This window comes from Pollicipes pollicipes, unplaced genomic scaffold (genome assembly GCF_011947565.3).
Source record: "Pollicipes pollicipes isolate AB1234 unplaced genomic scaffold, Ppol_2.1 Scaffold_4881;HRSCAF=5763_pilon_pilon_pilon, whole genome shotgun sequence".
Lineage (NCBI taxonomy): Eukaryota > Metazoa > Arthropoda > Thecostraca > Pollicipedomorpha > Pollicipedidae > Pollicipes > Pollicipes pollicipes.
This window is the reverse complement of record NW_023596576.1, coordinates 17,483,476-17,501,551: the sequence shown is the minus strand read 5'-3', so window position 1 is coordinate 17,501,551 and position 18,076 is coordinate 17,483,476. Positions and strand designations below refer to the sequence as shown.

General features: G+C 57.1%; 2 protein-coding genes across 3 annotated transcripts in view; one reads left to right on the top strand and one right to left on the bottom strand.

Moving 5' to 3' along the window:
- Positions 1-10,017, top strand: part of LOC119100057 (protein FAM102A) — a 22,964-nt gene extending 12,947 nt beyond the window's left edge. Inside the window, exons 4-8 of the mRNA XM_037223171.1 lie at positions 952-1,142; positions 4,483-4,595; positions 6,187-6,346; positions 7,850-8,028; positions 8,934-10,017. Coding sequence (XP_037079066.1) covers positions 952-1,142; positions 4,483-4,595; positions 6,187-6,346; positions 7,850-8,028; positions 8,934-9,037 — 747 coding nt within the window. The 3' untranslated portion in view covers positions 9,038-10,017. The remainder of the gene's footprint in view (positions 1-951; positions 1,143-4,482; positions 4,596-6,186; positions 6,347-7,849; positions 8,029-8,933) is intronic.
- On the bottom strand, positions 9,583-18,076 carry LOC119101103 (multivesicular body subunit 12B). 2 transcript variants are annotated; one of them, XM_037224370.1, is made up of 8 exons: positions 18,017-18,076; positions 14,697-14,831; positions 13,857-14,055; positions 13,210-13,339; positions 12,785-12,874; positions 12,192-12,250; positions 11,502-11,614; positions 9,583-10,334 (listed from the first exon to the last, which is right to left on the bottom strand). In XM_037224370.1, exons 2-8 carry the CDS (start codon positions 14,829-14,831, stop codon positions 10,278-10,280), a joined length of 783 nt encoding a protein of 260 aa, XP_037080265.1. In that variant the 5' UTR covers positions 18,017-18,076; the 3' UTR covers positions 9,583-10,277. The 2 variants fall into 2 exon arrangements, with proteins under 2 accessions (XP_037080265.1, XP_037080266.1); XM_037224371.1 differs by lacking the exon at positions 18,017-18,076 and adding an exon at positions 17,969-18,011.

Genomic DNA, 18,076 nt, shown 5'->3' with positions numbered 1-18,076 from the left:
TGGGTAGCCCTCAGCGCGGCCTTTCATGAAAACACATTTTCCTTTCCGATATTTTCAGTGCTATGTTTAGGCATATTTCTTTACTTTAAACAAAGAGGCGTGCCTTTTCTTCTAGCCCTTCACGGCGGTCTCCGTGCAAAGCCTTTCTTTGACGTGGCACGACTCCCGTATATATGGCTGACAGCTGTGGCCGATGGGGATGGGGAATAACGAGCTGGTGTGTTTGTTAAGGACTGCGGCACGGCAGCCGTGGGCAGTGCGAATAATGGCAGTGGCTTGCAATGCTCGATGCACGGTGGGGAACATGAGTGATGGCAGCGCCCGGTAATGCTTTGGTCAGTATCCTGACTGCACGATTTGAATGGTGCGATGGCGACGACTTGCCGGCTCAGCCAAACGTGTTGGCTTTGGAGGGTACCAAGCTGGTGCAACTTCCATGGCAAGATTGTGCTAGCAACCACGTAATTTTGCAATGTTATTTGATGTCATTTTTTTATTTTTTAATAGGTGCATGGCCCAGTTAGCGCTGCGTGTAGAGAGGTAATATATGCGGATGTGTTCCCCTGCCCTTTCTCTGGCCAGCTGAGCGGGGAGCGGGTAGGGAGGGCGGGGGGGGGGGGGGGGACTGCTGAGGCGCATCGCCGCTATCATAACACATTTATCAGCACCCGGCGGGTTTCCACCAGGCTTTATACGACCTCAGCACACTCCGCAACCATAAGTTCCAAGCAGCTGCAGATGTGTTTCCAGCACGCTATGTTTTCCGGCACCCGTGGCACAGAAGTGACCACTGCATCACCACTGCCACGTGTCCCACAGCAGTCCAGACCGTCACACCGTTCGGCCACGCGCTGTTTCCACTGGCCTGTAACGCCACCGTGTGCGTCGGTCGCGCCGCCGCGAGCCGCCCTCGGTCCGTCGCCGCCTGACGCCGTCGTCCCCGCGTCGCAGGAGGCCAAGGGCGGCCGCTCGTACCAGAAGCTGGGCTTCGCCGACATCGAGCTGGCCGAGTTCGCCGGCGGCGTGGGCCAGTGTCGACGCTACCTGCTGCAGGGCTACGACCTGCGCCACCGCCAGGACAACTCCACGCTCAAGGTGGTGCTGTCCACCACCCTGCTCAGCGGCGACCCCTGCTTCCGCACGTGAGTACGCCGCGGCCGGTGCGGAGTTGGCGCCGGGTGGGATGGGATGCGGGTGCGGGGAGGCCGGCGTCTGGGGCCATCTCCGAGTGAAACGTTGCCGTCTCTGGGATGGATCTCGGAGTGGCAGCCGCGGAGTGTCGGTGGCAGTGGCAGTCGGGGTGACCACTGCCGGAGTGGCAGCCGCGGAGTGTCGGCGGCAGTGGCAGTCGGAGTGACCGCTGCCGGAGTGGCAGCCGCGGAGTGTCGGTGGCAGTGGCAGTCGGGGCGACCGCTGCCGGAGCGCGGCCGCAGACTCCGGATCGAGGAGCGGCGCGTTCCCATTCCCACCGCGTGGCGGGTAACCGCACCTGCCCCGTGTGGCGGCCCGTCACACACACCCGATCCGGCCGGTACGCTGGCACCATGTGACACGCGGCCAGCAGCCGGGTCCACGGCCGGCAGTGGGACCTGCGGCCACGTCACCGGCGGCGTCTGCCCTGCGCCGGGCGCCAGTCCGGCAGACGAGCCCGACTCGACGACGGCAGCGGGTCCCCGGCGCCGCCGTGACTTGCCACGCCCTCCACCCACCCAGCTTGGGTGCCCGATCGCAGCCTTTTCGACGCGCCGGGGACCAGGCGAGCGAGACACGTCTCGGCTACAGGAGGCGGCTGGCAACGCCGCCGGCCGTTTTTAACCGCGCGATCTGCCGATGCCCTTCAGACAGACTATTTTCAGATGCAGGCTGCAAGGCGGCGCTGCGCTCGTTCGGTAAGACGGGTTAGCTGAGCTCGGCATCATGTCGGCCGCGTTCGTGCCGTCCATAAGCTGGGCGGAGCTGTTTGGCTGACCCATGACTTAACTGTTGACAGTGGCGTTCGTAAAATGAATGGTTCTGATGTAAAAATGGTACGGTAAAAAGGGTCTTTAAATTTACCGTGAAAATGCCACGCTTGTGAATTTGCCTATTTTGCCAGGTTGTCTCTTTTGTTTGGCTATCAGGCGTTTACGCTAACGTGACAATAAGAATCACGGGTATTAAATCGGGTATTACATCAGAGGTTTGCACGATGGCAGACCTCGCTGTTTGTTTGTGTCTCTGTGTGCTTCACTGTGTTCAGAGAGTAGCGCAATCTAATATCGAAGAAATTGCATGATCCTTGACCAGCCCCCCCCCCCCTCGGGTCTGCTGCACCGGCCGGGTTTTTCGTCACCATGACAACCAGAATGCGGGATCCCTGTCTTACTCGGGATGGCCAGCTCCAGCGAATTTCCAACCACTGATGCAATCTGTAGGTAGTTTGCTGGCGGCGTTTGCCCCGGTCCGTTCGCCAAGGACATGGGGAGGTCACCGAGCCACCTCGCGTGCGCAGACCTGAGTTGTGCTTGTTACGTGCTACGGGGACGTCCTTGATAACGTGTTCTGTTTTAAGATCCTGCAGTTAAGACAGATATCTGGATTTTTATAGGGTACTTGGACGATGGCTTCTGTGGTATTTTTCCTGCATTGTAGAAATAATGGCCGAGGTCTTGGAAATCCCCATCTGTGCTGGTCGACTGTCGGGTCAATCTGGCCAGCTCGCGTGACTCTCTGATGCGCTGTTCTGTGCATCGCCGACTCTTTTAACAGTGCGGACTCATGCCGTATGAAATTTATCTATGCTCGCTCATTTCAAACTAATTATATGAGCGTTGATGACACCTCTGTACGTCACATCTCCTCTCTGCGTCGCGCCGCGCGGTCTCCCCACGGTCGAACCGTTCGTTATTTGCGTGCGCGAGCCTGCAGTAGAAATGGGTCTGATCTTCACCACCCCTGCCAAGCCGGCGTCCTTGGCCCTGGCGCCGGCGCCGCGTCAAGTCAGCAGCTCCCGGCAGCGGGGCGCGGTGGTGGACGACCGCCGTCTCGCCTCCGACATGCCCTCTTGGCAGGCCGGCCGGGGCTGGACGGGGGCCAGGCCGGCGCTCAGTGCGTGGCTTCCCCCCTGGATGGCCTATTTGGAAGCCCGCCGCCGTTTGGCGGGCCAGTCAGGGGGCGGGGGAGCCCACCCCGGAGCAGCCGCCCCGGTCTGCCAGTGCGGCGCGGCCGGAAGAGACAGGCGGCGGTTGTTGCTTCTGACTGTCGGTCATCCCTATGAGCAGATATCTGGGCCACTGAAAGGTTGGCATGGACGCTTTTGCTCTTCAACGCGCTAGCGCGCCGTCAGCGGTATTAACTGATGACGGAATCAAATGAAAGTTGTGACGGGCTGGAGTAATTAGATTCTTGTTTTGTAAATTACTGGGCCCACCGAAAAAATGTTTTGCGTTGTGCTGCGTGGAAACGTGAGGCTTTTGCTCACCTGACATTGTAATGTAGCGAGAAAGACCTTGATCTCCTGGCGTTTGGGCGTTGCGAGTTGTCGGTGGTCTGCCTTGCTGAGTTGCGCGCGAGTTATTGGCGCATCATTTGGCCAGTAACTTCTGACTCATGGTAGCCGTTCTGTCCGAGCCAAACTTTTATCTGTATCGTCCAAAACAAAAAATATGGCACGGCTTGGAAGTGTCATGTCATACTACATTTTCTATTGTGTTCCGTGCTTTGTTTTCGGAGCCGGCTGTCCACATTTGCTTGTCTGGACAGCGTGCGCGGCGAAACAAACGACACATTTGGGCGGCTTTCTAACGGTACGGGCAATGCCGGTTTTCTCGTGCCCCCCCCCCCCCCCCCCGGCGAACGGTTTCTTGCTACTCGGTCCGCGAGCGGCGGTGTCTGCGCCGTGACGCGGCCCGCTCCGGCGACGAGCTGCAGCTGCGGGCGGCTCCGAGCCCGCCTCCCGCCGGGGCCGTGGGGCTGCAGTGTCAACACGCGTGTGTGCGGCCCACTGTGCTGCAGCGGCGCCGATGCCGGACGGGGCGGGGCGGGACGCTCCGAGGCGGCGGCCGATGCCGGGCGGGGCGGGCGGGGAGGCGGCGGCCGACGCCGGGAGGGGCGGGGCGGGGCGCTCCGAGGCGGCGGCCGGCGCCGGCCCGCCCCCACAGCCGTGTGACGGTGCCGGGAGGTCCGGCTCGGACGGCCGGTGTGTCTGTCTGACGCCCGGCGTGTCTGCCCGCGGCTCCCAGGCCGGCGTGTCCGGCTGTCTCGGGTCTGCCGTGAAGGGCTGCGTGACAGCCGTGTCTGGCTGTCTGACATTTGAAGTTCCCACCTGTCTGACACCAGGTGTGTTTTTGTCAGGCTACCTGCCGTTACGTCGCAGTTCAGCTGTCCGACATCTCGTGTATGCCTGTCTAACCGAGGTGCGGGTTGCATGTTACATCACATCGTCGTTGGGCTGTGAGCTTTCATTTGTGTGCAGGTGCCAGCACGTGTGATGTTTGTCGGCAGGCCCACGCCCCGGTCCGCGCACCTCCCGCGTGATGGCGGCGACCTGACGACCGAGGCGTCGACACCGGGGGAGTCAAGCCGAGTCACACCCACCGACCCAACCGCCGCCCGAGGTCAGTAGTGTCCCTGAGCCCGGCGCCAGGGGTCAGTAGGGTCCCCCGGCCAACACTGGAAGTCAGCTGTTCCCTCGAACTCGTCGTCAGGAGTCAGCAGATCCCCTGGCCTGCTGCCAGAGGTCAGCAGCGTTCCAACCCTCCTGCCAAAGCTATTGGTCAATAGATCCCCTGGCCTTACGACCGGAGATCAACACGTCCCCGATCACGCCGCTGAACCCTGACCCCGCGGCCAGAGGTCAGCGGCGTCACTGACATCGTCGCCAGGGGTCAGCAGAGTCCGCTGGCATCTCCCGTTAGCCGGTGTATGGCCGCGTAGGGTGGACGTCCCGTGGCCAGCACCTTCCCAGAACCGTGCCCCGACCAGGCTGGATTTCTGGACTCAGACATCACCTTTGTGTGGTTTGCGCAGGGCCAGCCAACCTCCTGTGAACTCGTCGTTTTTTATGGGAGCGGTCCCTTTTACCAGCGTGTCGGTCGTTTGGGCCGATAACTGGAAAAAACTAGACCAGCTCCTAACTTTTGGTTATTATCTTCCGCTCCAACAGGGGGTGCATATTTTGCTTGGCTCGGTCCCCGTATGATGTGGATTCCGGGATCTGACCCTGGGAGCGGGTTTTGCCGTTCGTCGAACCTGTTTCCTGGCGGCGCGCGGCCGGGGTGCGGTGAGCGGGTCCGCAGTCCCTATTGGGACCAGTGTCCGAGCGTCGCCAGGTGCGCGACCGGTCCAGGCGACTATCCCATGAAAACCGGCTCGAAAGCCGCCCAACGAAGCGGGCGACGCTGGTAATAAGCGGAGCCGCGATGACCGCTTGGTGGACCATGGGGTTTGTAAGCCGGTCTGGTAATGCCCGGAGCCGACGCTCGCGCCGGGTGTTAACAGGTTGTCGTGAAATGATGAAAACTGCAGTGGCGACCGACCGAGACGTCAGAACGGTATCAAGTTTTATCGTGCACTTTGTGCGTATGCCACTTAGCCTATTGCCTTAGTGTGCGCTAGTATAACGATCTTTCGTAAAGCTTCCCTCGGTCAGTAAGCACAACAACCCAAGCACAATACAGATTTCCCGGTGCGGTAGAGTTGTGAAAAGTCCGTTTTTGTCGGCTTTGTGGTTGTAAAGCGTACAATTCTCACCCCGTCGTCATTAGAACGTGGTGCTCTTGGACAAAACCCGGTGGTTCCTGCTGTGACAAAACCTAGCGTCGCAGCCGTTCTTATGACCTCGACTGGCCCCTGAGCCCGTCGGCCGCCCTGCCCTCGCCCGACAAGCGGCGCGAGCGCGCCTGCTTGTGCCCGCCGGCCTGAGTCATCGACACACAGGTGACACCGAGCCTCCGGCGATGTCACCTGTCTACGTTAGCTGGGAAGCAGACGACTGGGACTGGTAGTCTTGCTTCGAGAGTACTGTATGGGGTGTGAAAGGGCGCAGGGTCAAAAGGAGTCGACGTGATCTTTAACGCGCTCGTACAGATAGCTCGCTGTCACATACTATTGGAGAACTAAATGGTGGCAAAGTGACCGTTTTGCCGCCGCATGGGCTATGATGCTTGTCGGTGTCAGGTGGTGACCGTGGTATGCCGACTGCCGCAGGCGATGGTCCGGCGTCGGAGCTGGAGTGCTTGTCAAGCTCGCGGGAGGCCGGGCCGCCCGGCCACTCGCGCAACTCCAGCAGCCAGTCGGGCTACGGCAGCCTGGCGTCCCAGCCGTCCCACAGCCGACAGAGCAGCAGCTCCGAGCTGGGGCACCTCAGGTGCGGCGCACACGAGGACACGCCCTGACCCGCGGGAGCCCGCCCCAGGGGCGGCGCACGCGGGGACACGCGCGAACCTACGGGAGCCCGCCCCAGGTGCGGCGCACACGGGGGCACGCACGGACCTATGGGAGCCCGCCCCAGTGGCGGCGCACACGGGGACACGCACGGATCTGCGGGAGCCCGCCCCAGGGGCGGCGCACACGAGGACACGCACGGATATGCGGGAGCCCGTCAGAGTTGCGGCACACACGGGGACACGCACGGACCTGCGGGAGCCCGCCCCAGGTGCGCCACACACGGGGAACCGCCACAGAGTACGGGGCACAGACATACAGGGACTCGTCCTGGGCGAGGCACCGTAGGGACGGCCCGGCTTCAGGTACGGGAGTATGGACCCACCTGGGCTACGGCACTATACGGACCCGTACCAGGTACGGCACCACATATACCTGTTGCACGCGAAAAGGACCCACCTGGGGTGTGGATCGCACCGTAGGGATTCACGTCATCAGATTTGGCACTGTGTGGAATGGACCCATGCCAGCCATGGCAGCACACGGGCCAACGCATGCACGACGCCACATGGACCTGTCCCGGCACGGCACCACAGGGGCCCCATCTCGTCTGCAGGGCCACGGGGACCCATCGGAGGACGCACGCGTGGCACCGCCGGGAGCAGCTGGCCCACCTTAGGCGCGGGCCAGACCCGGCACACTCTTTGGAATGTTGTGAGGAGTATTGGCTTACGTAGCTCGGTGTCAGGTGCTTTGTGTGAGCGCAGTAGGTAAGTAATGAGATCCAAGTGTGATGTGGGCGTAGTCAGGGTCCCGCGCTTGGCGGGACATGGTTTCCCAGCCGTTTTTGCTCGACCTGCCCTCCATTCGAGCTAGTCGACTCATCCGTATTGGGGCGTATGGGACAAAAGGTCATGGTCTGACATTTGGCCATGTCAAAGCGCGCTGGTCTATAACGTCGTCCTCATACGATATCCCGCCCGATCGTTTCGCCACTCAGAGTACTCCACACCCTGGGCTGCCGCCGCGCTATTCACCACTCTACCCAAGAGAGGCGCTCACTCCCCGCCACCGCCCGAGATACGCTGACGCGTCGGGAGCGAGCCCGGCTCGCCCCCCCCCCTCCCTCTCCCGGGTCGGTTGAGCCGTGTGAACGGCGGGCCCGGTGTCCCGTCAGCAGCGCCTCCGTCTCCTGTGACGTCTCCCAGTTCCCTCCCGGCCGGGCCGGCGCTGACCTTCCCGATGGGCCCCGCTGAGGCCCGTCGGGTGACCTCACGCCACGAGGCGGTCCCAGGCGCGTAGGAGAATATTAGTCTTCTCTTGTTATTAACAGCATCGATCAAGTATCGATATCAAGATGTGCGGGGCCCTATGGCTCGGAAATGGCTTTCCCAGCGATGTGGGTTGTTGACCGGTGTCCCCGGTTGGGCCACTGTTGGCCGCCGGCGCTGCTGTCGCTGACGGAGGTCTCCGTGCCGGCCTGCAGGACGGCCAGCAGCGGCTCGGCCTTCTCCGACTACAGCTCAATGGAGCGGCCGCCGACCAGCGAGCGGCGCAAGAAGGAGGTGCCCGCCAGCTCGCGGTTCGACGCCACGCGGGTCGACCCCGAGGACGTCATCAACGACCTGCTGCAGAACACAGACCTGAACACGGACCACACCGAGGGTGAGTGGCCACCGAACGTCCGCAACACGGACCGCACCGCAGAACGTCAACCTCGACCGGACCAGACCACAGAGCATGGATCCCAAGACGGACCAACATGCCTCGACCTCGACACGGACCGCGCCGAGGACGTGTTTTCCGGACGGAGACGTGACGAGGGTCTCTCCGAAAGATGGACGAAAGTCGGCTGGAGGAACCCCACAACCTTAGGCTCTCCAAAGCTTTCTGAAATCCCCCAGAATCACTTTTCCTATCACATTTAGCCTGCTCGCTTTACGCAGGGGTCCTCCGCATGCTAGCAAAACTCTTGTGGTCGATCTAGGAGCTCCAGACACCTCTGGAAACATTGTAAAAGCGCATTCATGGCTGCTGCGTCTCAATTTCTCAAAATAATTGTCCATATTTTTTAGACGCCCTTCGGACAGTGGACGCCCGTTCGGCCCAAAGGCTCATTCGGCCCATCGACCGAAAGAGGGGGATGGGCAGCACCTGCTCTTTCGTTTACCTGTTTGGCTACGTCCTTACCCCTAGAGCACCGAACTCAATACGGACAGCGCGCAGCCTAAAACACGAACACGTACTGTGAGTGTGTTAACTGATTCCCAGCCACAAGTAGGGACGCTGCCTCAGACTAACGAACTTAAAAGTCACATCCAAGAAAAGCTGGGACTCACGGCAATCTTGAATGACACCCCATACTCTTACTGATTGGCGAAAGTGCGGGGCATGATATATGTCCATGCATAAAAATGTAGTATTTGTCGCGTTGCTCGGCTTTCTTTTTCTTGGTGAGTTTGTCAGCATGTGCACGTTACGTCTCCCAACACATCGGCGGCACGTCGTCCGCCCCTCCTGCCCGTGTCTGCGCCCCGCGGCTGGGGCTGACAGCGCGCGTACGTCCACAGCCACCGGCCTGCAGCTGTTCGTGGCCCGGGACGGCAGTACATCACTGAGCCCAGGCGGCCGCGCTGCCGCCGCCTTCCAGCCGGTAGTCATCAGCAGGAGATAGTCGGTGGTGCGCGCTGTCGCCGGCCTAGTCTGGTGAAGATGCGGGCGGCAGGCGTGCCGCCGTTGGCCAGCCGCCGGCGGCCCAGTCCAGTGCAGGCGTGAACCGCCGGCGGCCCAGTCCAGTGCAGACGTGAGCCGCCGGCGGCCCAGTCTAGTGAAGATGCGAGCCGCCGGCGGCCCAGTCCAGTGCAGACGTGAGCCGCCGGCGGCCAAGTCCAGTGCAGGTGTGGGCCTCGCGACGTCCCAGTCTAGTCCAGTGTGTGGCCGGCCACCCGCGGCGGCCTGGCCGGAACGGTGCGAGCTGGCCGTGTGAGACGCGCCCCGGGTTGTGTCGCCTGCTGGGCGCGGGTCTTCCGCGCCGCTGTGATCGGGGAGGGGAAGGGGAGGCGGGGACCGGTGGCAGGGTTCTGCAGATTCTGCGGAACATGCCCTTGAGGCCGCGGCCACAGGCTGCTTCCGGCGCCTCCGGAACGTACACGTGCCCTGCGTCATCGCAGTCGCCGTTTGGTCGTGTGTTTTATGCCGCCGACGTCGGCTAACAAGTGGTCGCCACGCGAGTTTATTGAGGGGCACGATATGTCATTTGGACATTCCTAACTCTTTACAGGCGTGCTGTTTTCACAGATTGCTTTTCCAATCACATCTTCGACGGTTTTCTACATCACTCTTTAAGATCCATTGAATTCCATTATCGATGGCATTCCTCCATAGTACCTCTTGAACAAAATACACGATTGAGGCATTTACACAACATTAAAACACCGATAGAGCTTCACACGCGGATAAGTGTCATGAACCACGGCTTTTGTGAGGATGACTGTATCGCGCCCGAATATGTGTTATGTCGACATCTGTGCCAAAGATGCGAGCCTATGTCATAAACAACATGCCAATTCGCCCCACTTCTCGTCCAGCGGCCATGCATCCATGCACGTATCACGCGAGGCGGCAAGGCGAGAAACAATACACAGGACAACACAAGCCTGCGTTTTGGGACTACGATCCGGAACACAAGAAGCACATGAAGACCCATCTCCAGGTGCTCGCCTCTGGCACTGGTCGCTGAACACATGGCGGGGCATGTCTGACTCCGAGAGCCCCTCCAGCCATCATGACAGCGTGTTCCGTGCCCCGAAGCACGCCAATCCATCGCGGCTTCGTGACCGTAGTGGGGAGCACACGCAGCCTCCGAGGACCCGTCCGCGCACGTGAGGCCGTCACGCGGCAGCGCCGGACGCCGGTCAGGGGGTGGTCGCCTGCTGCAGCGTGGCGTACTCGGTCCGGAAGTCGTAGTCCGTCTGCAAATGGCAGGACTGCGTCAGGCTACCTGCGCCACGATAGCGGCACACGGCGCCGGAACAGCCGCAGCGCACAAGCTAAACGGAGCACGGTTCTCGTGCTGCGTGAGCTGGCCGCGACGCGGTCCAGCACAGCGCCACCCGCTCCACTCGCACGGGGACCTCGCCCAGCGGCGGGCGCGGCCTCCGGCCAGCTCCGGCTCTGACGCCTGCACGCGGCCCGCAGTCCGTCCGGCCGTGGCGGGGGCGGCGCCGCTGCAGACGGACTCGGCCATTTGTCACCGAGGGCGTGCGGATCGGTCGGGTCGGCCCGCATCCGGCCATCGAGCGCTGGCGGGCCCCGCGCGCGTGACGCCCCCCCGTACGTGACGCCGTATCGTGACGCTGGTCAAGGCCCACACTCGGCATAATGCAGCAGCTAACACGTATCCTAAATACGCCACCAATCAACCCGCATCCACGTGAGTGCACAGACAACGAATCTGTACGGCCATGTCAGCACTAACGAATGGCACCAGACACACACTGCCACTGGAGGAACTGTTGGCGGCAAGGAGCCCGTGAGCGGGGCCATCGCTCCGGCGAGCGGTGACGAGCCAGGCCGGCTCACAGCGGCGTGTGCCCGTCTGGGAGCGATCCCCGCGCGGGGTAACGCTACACTCCACCCCGGCAGCGTCAGGGCGACGCCCCACGCCACAGGTGACGCAGCGCTGGATAGGGCGACCAACGTGGCCACCTGATCAGTTGGCGCGCAGAGCGTAAAACGCGCGCTGGTTGGGGAAAGTGACATCAAGCACTATTGCTTCTGGTGCTGTAAATTGACCAAATGACAGCATGCGCAAGGGTTTGGGTGAAATGTTGCACGATTATGTTTTTACTCAACAACGCATGCCTTTGTTTGCTCTTGCTGGTTGTGAGGGGTAGCACCTCGCTGTCGCAAATTACTTCCACTGAATGCTGAACAATGTGAGATTTTCCCAAAAAGCAAACATTCAATATAACAAATGATGCATGTCGCAATAGCTGTTCACTAGATGCCTTTTCTCGTAACCACTGACGTCATCAATCGCAGCAAACATAAATTGGTAGAGCTGTGCCATAATGGCACAGCGGCACCAATCTCATTGATTGAGAGCATACAAATATTGAATATTCGACAGTACCAACCAGTTTTTCCAGGTCTTCCACGGTCATGGAGCTGGCGTTCGTTAACATGAAGTGTTTAAGCTCCTTTGACTTGTTCAGCTTGGGGTTTATCACAAACGGGACTCCGTCAATGCCTGTAACACGTTAAAAGCATGCATTATCACATGACCTTCGGGGACCGATGAAACAAAGATACGAATAACGATACGAAATTCCCCCGGATGACAAATTCACCAACACTTAAGTTCCCGATCAGTGATGTTTCATACATTTGCTGGTCTTCATGCCAAATACACCCGCCGTTCTCTCAACACACAACCACAAGCTGGCTGAAGTGGGCGGAGGCAGCTAGCGCTACAATGCGCCCAAAAGATTCGTCTAGCCTGGACAGGACCTGCCTTGGCACTGTGCCAGGAGCCATCCATCGCCGCCCAGTCCAGCCCCACCCTCACCCCGCTTCCACTCGCGCCGGCCGGCGTCCCCGGACGGTCCCCGCCGGCCGAGTTCGGCGCTACCCAGGCCGGCCGGCGCGCCGCAGCCCGGGCCGGGCCGGTGCGGCCGCGGTGCTCGCAGCCCGGACGCCGGCGCTCCGCAGCCCCGGCCGGTCGGCGCGCCGCAGCCCCGGCCGGCTAGCGCTCCGTAGCCCAGGCCGGTCGACGTTCCGCAGCCCGGCCCGGCCGGCGCTCCGCAGCCGGGGGCGGGACCACTCACCGGCGTACCCCTGCGCCAGCGTCGAGTCCGGAACCTTGGGGCCGTTACGGGCAGCCGGTCTGCAGGGGCGAACAGACCGGGTCAGGTACCAGTGTCGGTCGCCTCGATGGACAACGGCAACGCCGCCTTCGCGGAGTCACGCGACGCGGTTTAACTGGGTGGGAAGGCCGCGATCCCCGAGCCGCTGCCTTCCGCACAGGTGACGTCATTTGTCTCGAGGCGTCACGCCGAGCGCGGCTGCGAGGGCCGTTTGTGGTCAGCGCACCACGTCAGTCACCGCGCCGCCGCAGCGGATCCGGAAAACACAGCGCCTGACCAGCGTCTACCGGCCATTGGCCAGTGCTGATAATGTATGGGTTGCCGGACCTTGCCGATGGCGCAACTCGCACGGCTCCATTGGCAGTACGTCACACCAGGCCAACAGGCGCTCAACCTGAGACGGTACGACCAGCACACAGCCGCCGCCACAAAAGCGCGCGGTTGGAAGGTCCGGGGGCCACGCCAGCAGTTCACAGCGGCCGAGCGAGGTCGCTACCAGCCGCCTGGCCGGTTGGACACGCCGCTAAGGACCGCGCGGCGGCACGTGTACGCACGAGTAGGGCAGAGGTGGCGCCGGCGCCGCTCTCTTCGGGGTGTGCATCGCCTGGCCGTACTTGCAGCAGACTAGCAGACCATTCAGCTCCCTGCGGACGGCGGCGGACGGCGGTCACGCCGCGCCCGCGGACTGCGAGCCTCGGCTACGCGGCGGACCGGGCCCGGCAGTGATCATCGGGTGGGCGGCGGACCGGGCCCGGCAGAGATCACCGGCCGCGCGGCGCACCGGGCCCAGCAGTGATCACCGACGGTCAGGCATCGGACCAGACACACCATGACGTCCGAGGACGAGAATAGTAGGCAAATGGGCAGCTGGGGGATGAACGTGTTAAACGCAACCGCGCCGAAAGTACTAGCGTTGATAGCTGGGGCCTGCGAGCGTGACACATAGAAAGAGGGTAAGATGTGCAAAGAGAGTACGCACCCGACCAGGGAGAACCCTTCCGGATTGGCTTTCTGGCGGCCGAGCACGATCACGTCGACGATGAAGCGAGACGCCACTTCTACTGCCGTCAGCTTGTATACGAGCTGTTTCTTCTTCCAGGCTTTGTTTCCTGCCGGGAGAGCCAATCAGTTTCAGTGGGGTTACGTACTAAAGGGCTGAAGCACAGCACAAGGAAATACGGTGAGGTAAGGACACAGTGCAAGGACACATCGCGGGGTCAATACGTCACAGGGAAGCAAAGCTCCACTGGGACACAGCTTATTGGCGGAAAAGGCGCAAGGGCACAGCACAGGGGAACAATACAGAGCCCGGGCTCTGCAGAGGGAGGCGGTGAAGTAACAACACCAAGCAGCTATGCGATGTAAGCTCGAGGCACAAAGCAGGGACATGATATGAAACGACAGCGAAAAACCACCTTTAGCGCGTCAAAATAAACTGTGGCCACGAATAGGTCCCGGACACAACAAAACCACACACTACGGAGCGAGAGCCGACAAACCACCGATTCCAAACTCACGACAAGACATCATGAGGAAACCTAGCCCAGCGGCGAGACAAACCACCCGATCCTGCCGCAGACAAACGCGCCACTGAGCCCCTGCTGCGAGAGCGCGCGCGGCCCGCACCGGTGTCGGTGGTGTGCGGCAGGAAGGTGTGACTCTCTGGCGGCATGTCCCGCTCGCCGATCACCGCCACATCCTCGACCACGTGGCCCGCCACACCGGCGTTCTCCAGCTTGGAGAGGCACAGGTAGCGCGTCTCCCGACGCCAGAAGCCGTCCTTCCAGAGGTCGGCGTCCGTGTCCAGATCATACGTCCTAGCGACCTTCGGGGTGGACGCCGTCACTGAACGGAAGTGTCTGAACGCCTCTCTCGCTCGCGTGCAATGCCACGTATACTGTTCCTACACCACGATGGCAGACGCAGAATGCACTCATTCATGGATGTCTCTTCACAGGTGACTATTCACAAGTGGCATACCAGAAAAGCATAGCGACTGGAACATGCACTCAAATTGAAGTACAAGTTATTTCAACATAAGGCATGATATTTACAACGAAGTTTGGACCCAAGGGCGACTTTCCCACTACCGTCTTTGCTCCCATCAGTCTAGCTGACAGATGAGTCAAGCACTGCTAAGCTCCTCAGTGTCAAGTACAACATCTGCTAAGCCCCACAGTGTCAAGTACGACATCTGCTAAAATCCTCAGTGTCAAGTACAACATCGGCTAAGCCCCACAGTGTCAAGTACAACGTTTGCTAAACCACGTGGCGTCATACGCCGACCACGGCACGAGTGCACAAGCTAAACCATAATGCTAAACCACACAAGCTAAACCATACATACATACATAAACCAAACAACGATCGGCACGCTCGTTCAACACACATCACCGTCACTGACCACTGTCCGTCGCCAGGACAGCCACAAGAGCCCGAACGCGCGGAGTCTGCGGAGCCACTCACAGCGGTGAAGCCGGGCGGACAGCCGGATATCGACTCGACTACGCAAACGGCCGTGACGGGCCGCTCGTCGGGCAGCGCCGAGGCCAGGTCGCTGACCTGTCTGCTGAACATGGCGCTTCGCCCGCTGATGGACATCTGCAAAAATTGTTACATCAACAGAGCCATATATCATAAGGGTATGCCCAAAACACACAAATCCATATGCGCACAGGACTGCGGTAAGCGCGCCAGTCCCACTGACAAACTACTACACAGCTCTGCATGTATTACAGCTAGGCAAAATGGCCACTTCCTTGCTACACACAGTGACATTCAAGTGCCATCACAGGAAGAAAACCTTATAGTAAACAGTGGTCATCATAACTCAGCAACAAATTGACTTCAACTCTTTTGTTTGATAGATACAGAAGGCTCTAACTTTTATAGCACATAACAGGTACAATCATTTTTCACACCATATCATTCAATACATAAACCATATCATTTTCATGCACAACATGCCATACTGTGTGTTTTGTAGCACACATAAATCCTTGCTCTGATAAGAGGAATGGGGGAAGTCAATGTCACTCCCCTAAGGTTTTTTGAGGGCATCTCTCTGGCATGTTGTGCAATGATGCCAAAATTTTCAGTAGCCTGTGGAGCATCCATTGCATGTGTTTTGACCCCAAGTTCCTAGCTTTTCTAGTTTCAGAGCAGCTGCAGTTTCCAAGGAACCCTGCATAGCAATTTACAGAGTGGGCAGGGGGCAGCAACCAACAATGCTGCATGAAGTGCACAGCACATGAACATTGCTACACCAACAGAGCCATATATCACAAGGGTATGCTCAAAACACACAAATGTATACACCATACTATTCAGAATTGAACAAGGAACACACCTGCTTAAGTTTCTATCACCATAAGGCATGGTCTTTAAGGTATGTCATGAAGCTGGGAAATACATTTGGAGAATTTGACCTTAGATTTGCCATAATGGGGTTAATCATTGCCTCAACAACATACAAACTAGCATGTATCATCAGATCCCATTGAGACCAATCTTATTATGTGATCTGCTTAGCTCCACATTAAAAAGTTTGGAAATGCCAAGGGAGTTGTTCATAACCCAAACCAGTCAGCAATATGCAAAGTTTTATTTCAACTTAACTCCAAACACATTGGTTAAACTACAACATGTTGGTTAAATCAAACATTTTATCAAGTGTTTACAACTAAAGTATTGATAAATGACCAAGAACTAACTCAACACTTCAACTCAACACACAATCTAAGTACTTAACTGGTCTAATAGTCTGCCTGGTGACCAGCTCACATGTCATCCTAGTGGTGATATAAATGGAAGGTCAGTGCTTTGACAGTCATTTGTGTTAAGCTTTATAAGATTGTAAACCTTCATCACCAGGACAAATGTTGGTCAAACTCATATGACACCTGAAGCCTGCAGGCCATTTGAACAGGCAGTTCTTTACATGAATGACATTCAAATCAGGCAATTTGGTACAGGTTTACAATGACACCTATGTTAAAAAAGAGTATTGTATGTCAATCATCATTTTTAAGTATTTGATAAGTATTTGATTCAATAGCACAAACACAACTCTGGCACCATTGTTACATTATTTAACTACATGGCTATATCACATTACTGTACATCAAGAACCATAAAAATGCACAGGGTCAAGGTGACAAGAATATAATGAAATGTGTTTCTTGTGTATCCAAGCAGTCAAGGGATAATGTATCATTGGAGTTGCATGAATTGGGATTGTTTAGCCTTAGTATTGCTGGATTTCAAGATCAATGGCCTAGATGACCTGGCCTGATCTAATCTGACCTCACCTCCCCTGACCCAACCTAGTCTACTATGACCTGGACTGACCCAGACCAGACCTAGTCCACTACACCTAGTCTACTTACCTTACTGCTGTCTGCTGTTGTTATAGTAATTATCATATTTTGAGGGCAAGGTGACTAATTGTCCATGAAATGTTCCTGTCTTATGACTATTTATACCATTATGTATACAAATATCAATTAGTAGACAACTTAATATTGCAATGGGAGTAAGACTAGGCATGATACATCCCATAATACTAAGCAACAAGTGCTATTGGTCAGACTGTCAGTCTAATAAATCCAGTGACACAAAATCCCTAAGTGATCCCACTTCATGTAACTCCGATGATGCAATATCATTTGATTGCTTCGACATACAAAACAAATTCATGACATTCTTGTTAACCTGGCCCCATAATTTTTATGGCTCTCGATGCACAGTTATGTTATGTCGCACAGCAATACCGCAGAAATAATGCTGGGGTGCTGTGTTTGCAGAGCTTGGTGGTTTGCTGTCATAATTATTGAAGTTTGAAGTTAAGAGCACAGATGTACATGATTTATGATTATTAATGATATGTTGTGCCTTAAAAACAACAATGTGTGATGCTCTTTTTTAACATTAGGAACCAATGTACACCATGACTAACAACTTATTAAACATTTGCGCTCATTTAACATCTGCACATTTAACAATTAACACAGCAGTCACTGCCAGAGATAATAACCTTTGACTCATGATGGAAGGGTTATGGCAAACTCTGATACAATCATGACAACCAGGTACAATCAGCAACAGCAGGGACCTTTTTAACCACTGGTTACATCCACAGTCAATTCTAGCTGCTGCACAGAAGGTTCAAAAAGAGATTGCTTTGACCATATATGCCCCACAATGAAAAGGTCATGGTATACATTAGCAAACATTTGAGCTGTACCATGCTCTTTTCTAACTTTAGGTACCAATGTATACCTACACCAAAACATTGGCTCTATGCACCAATACTATTTAACATGTCCCAAACCTGGAGTGTGGAGTGTGAGCTACAGTGCACATTAGTAGTAACTGTAGCTTCAATGTTGTGAGTACACCACAGAAATGAAGTGAAACCTGTGTGTTTACCCAATGGTAACCATACCAAATAAATTGATTAACTTTTCATTTGTTCATGCTGAAATATCTAAACCCTCACACGTGTTTCCGTGGGATAAGGCTGGCGTTATAATACGCCTAAGATATCAAGCGGAATGGAAAAGCTTCATAGCTTTACGAGAGCGAGAAATATGGTTTAAAACAAAACAACTTTGGAACAATACACTCGCACACATCCTCCGGACACTCATTTCCATACTGCAGCCAAAAGGAATCAATGATGTTTTCAGTTAGGCATGCACTCAAGCATAAACAACCCTACCAATTCAATAGCACACCTCACGTGGAAAACACAACCCCCTCTCCGCTGGAACAGCAACCCGTACCAATAAATGACGGAGCGGTCACTTGCGATGATTCATGCTCGTGGTAAGCGTCTTGCCAAG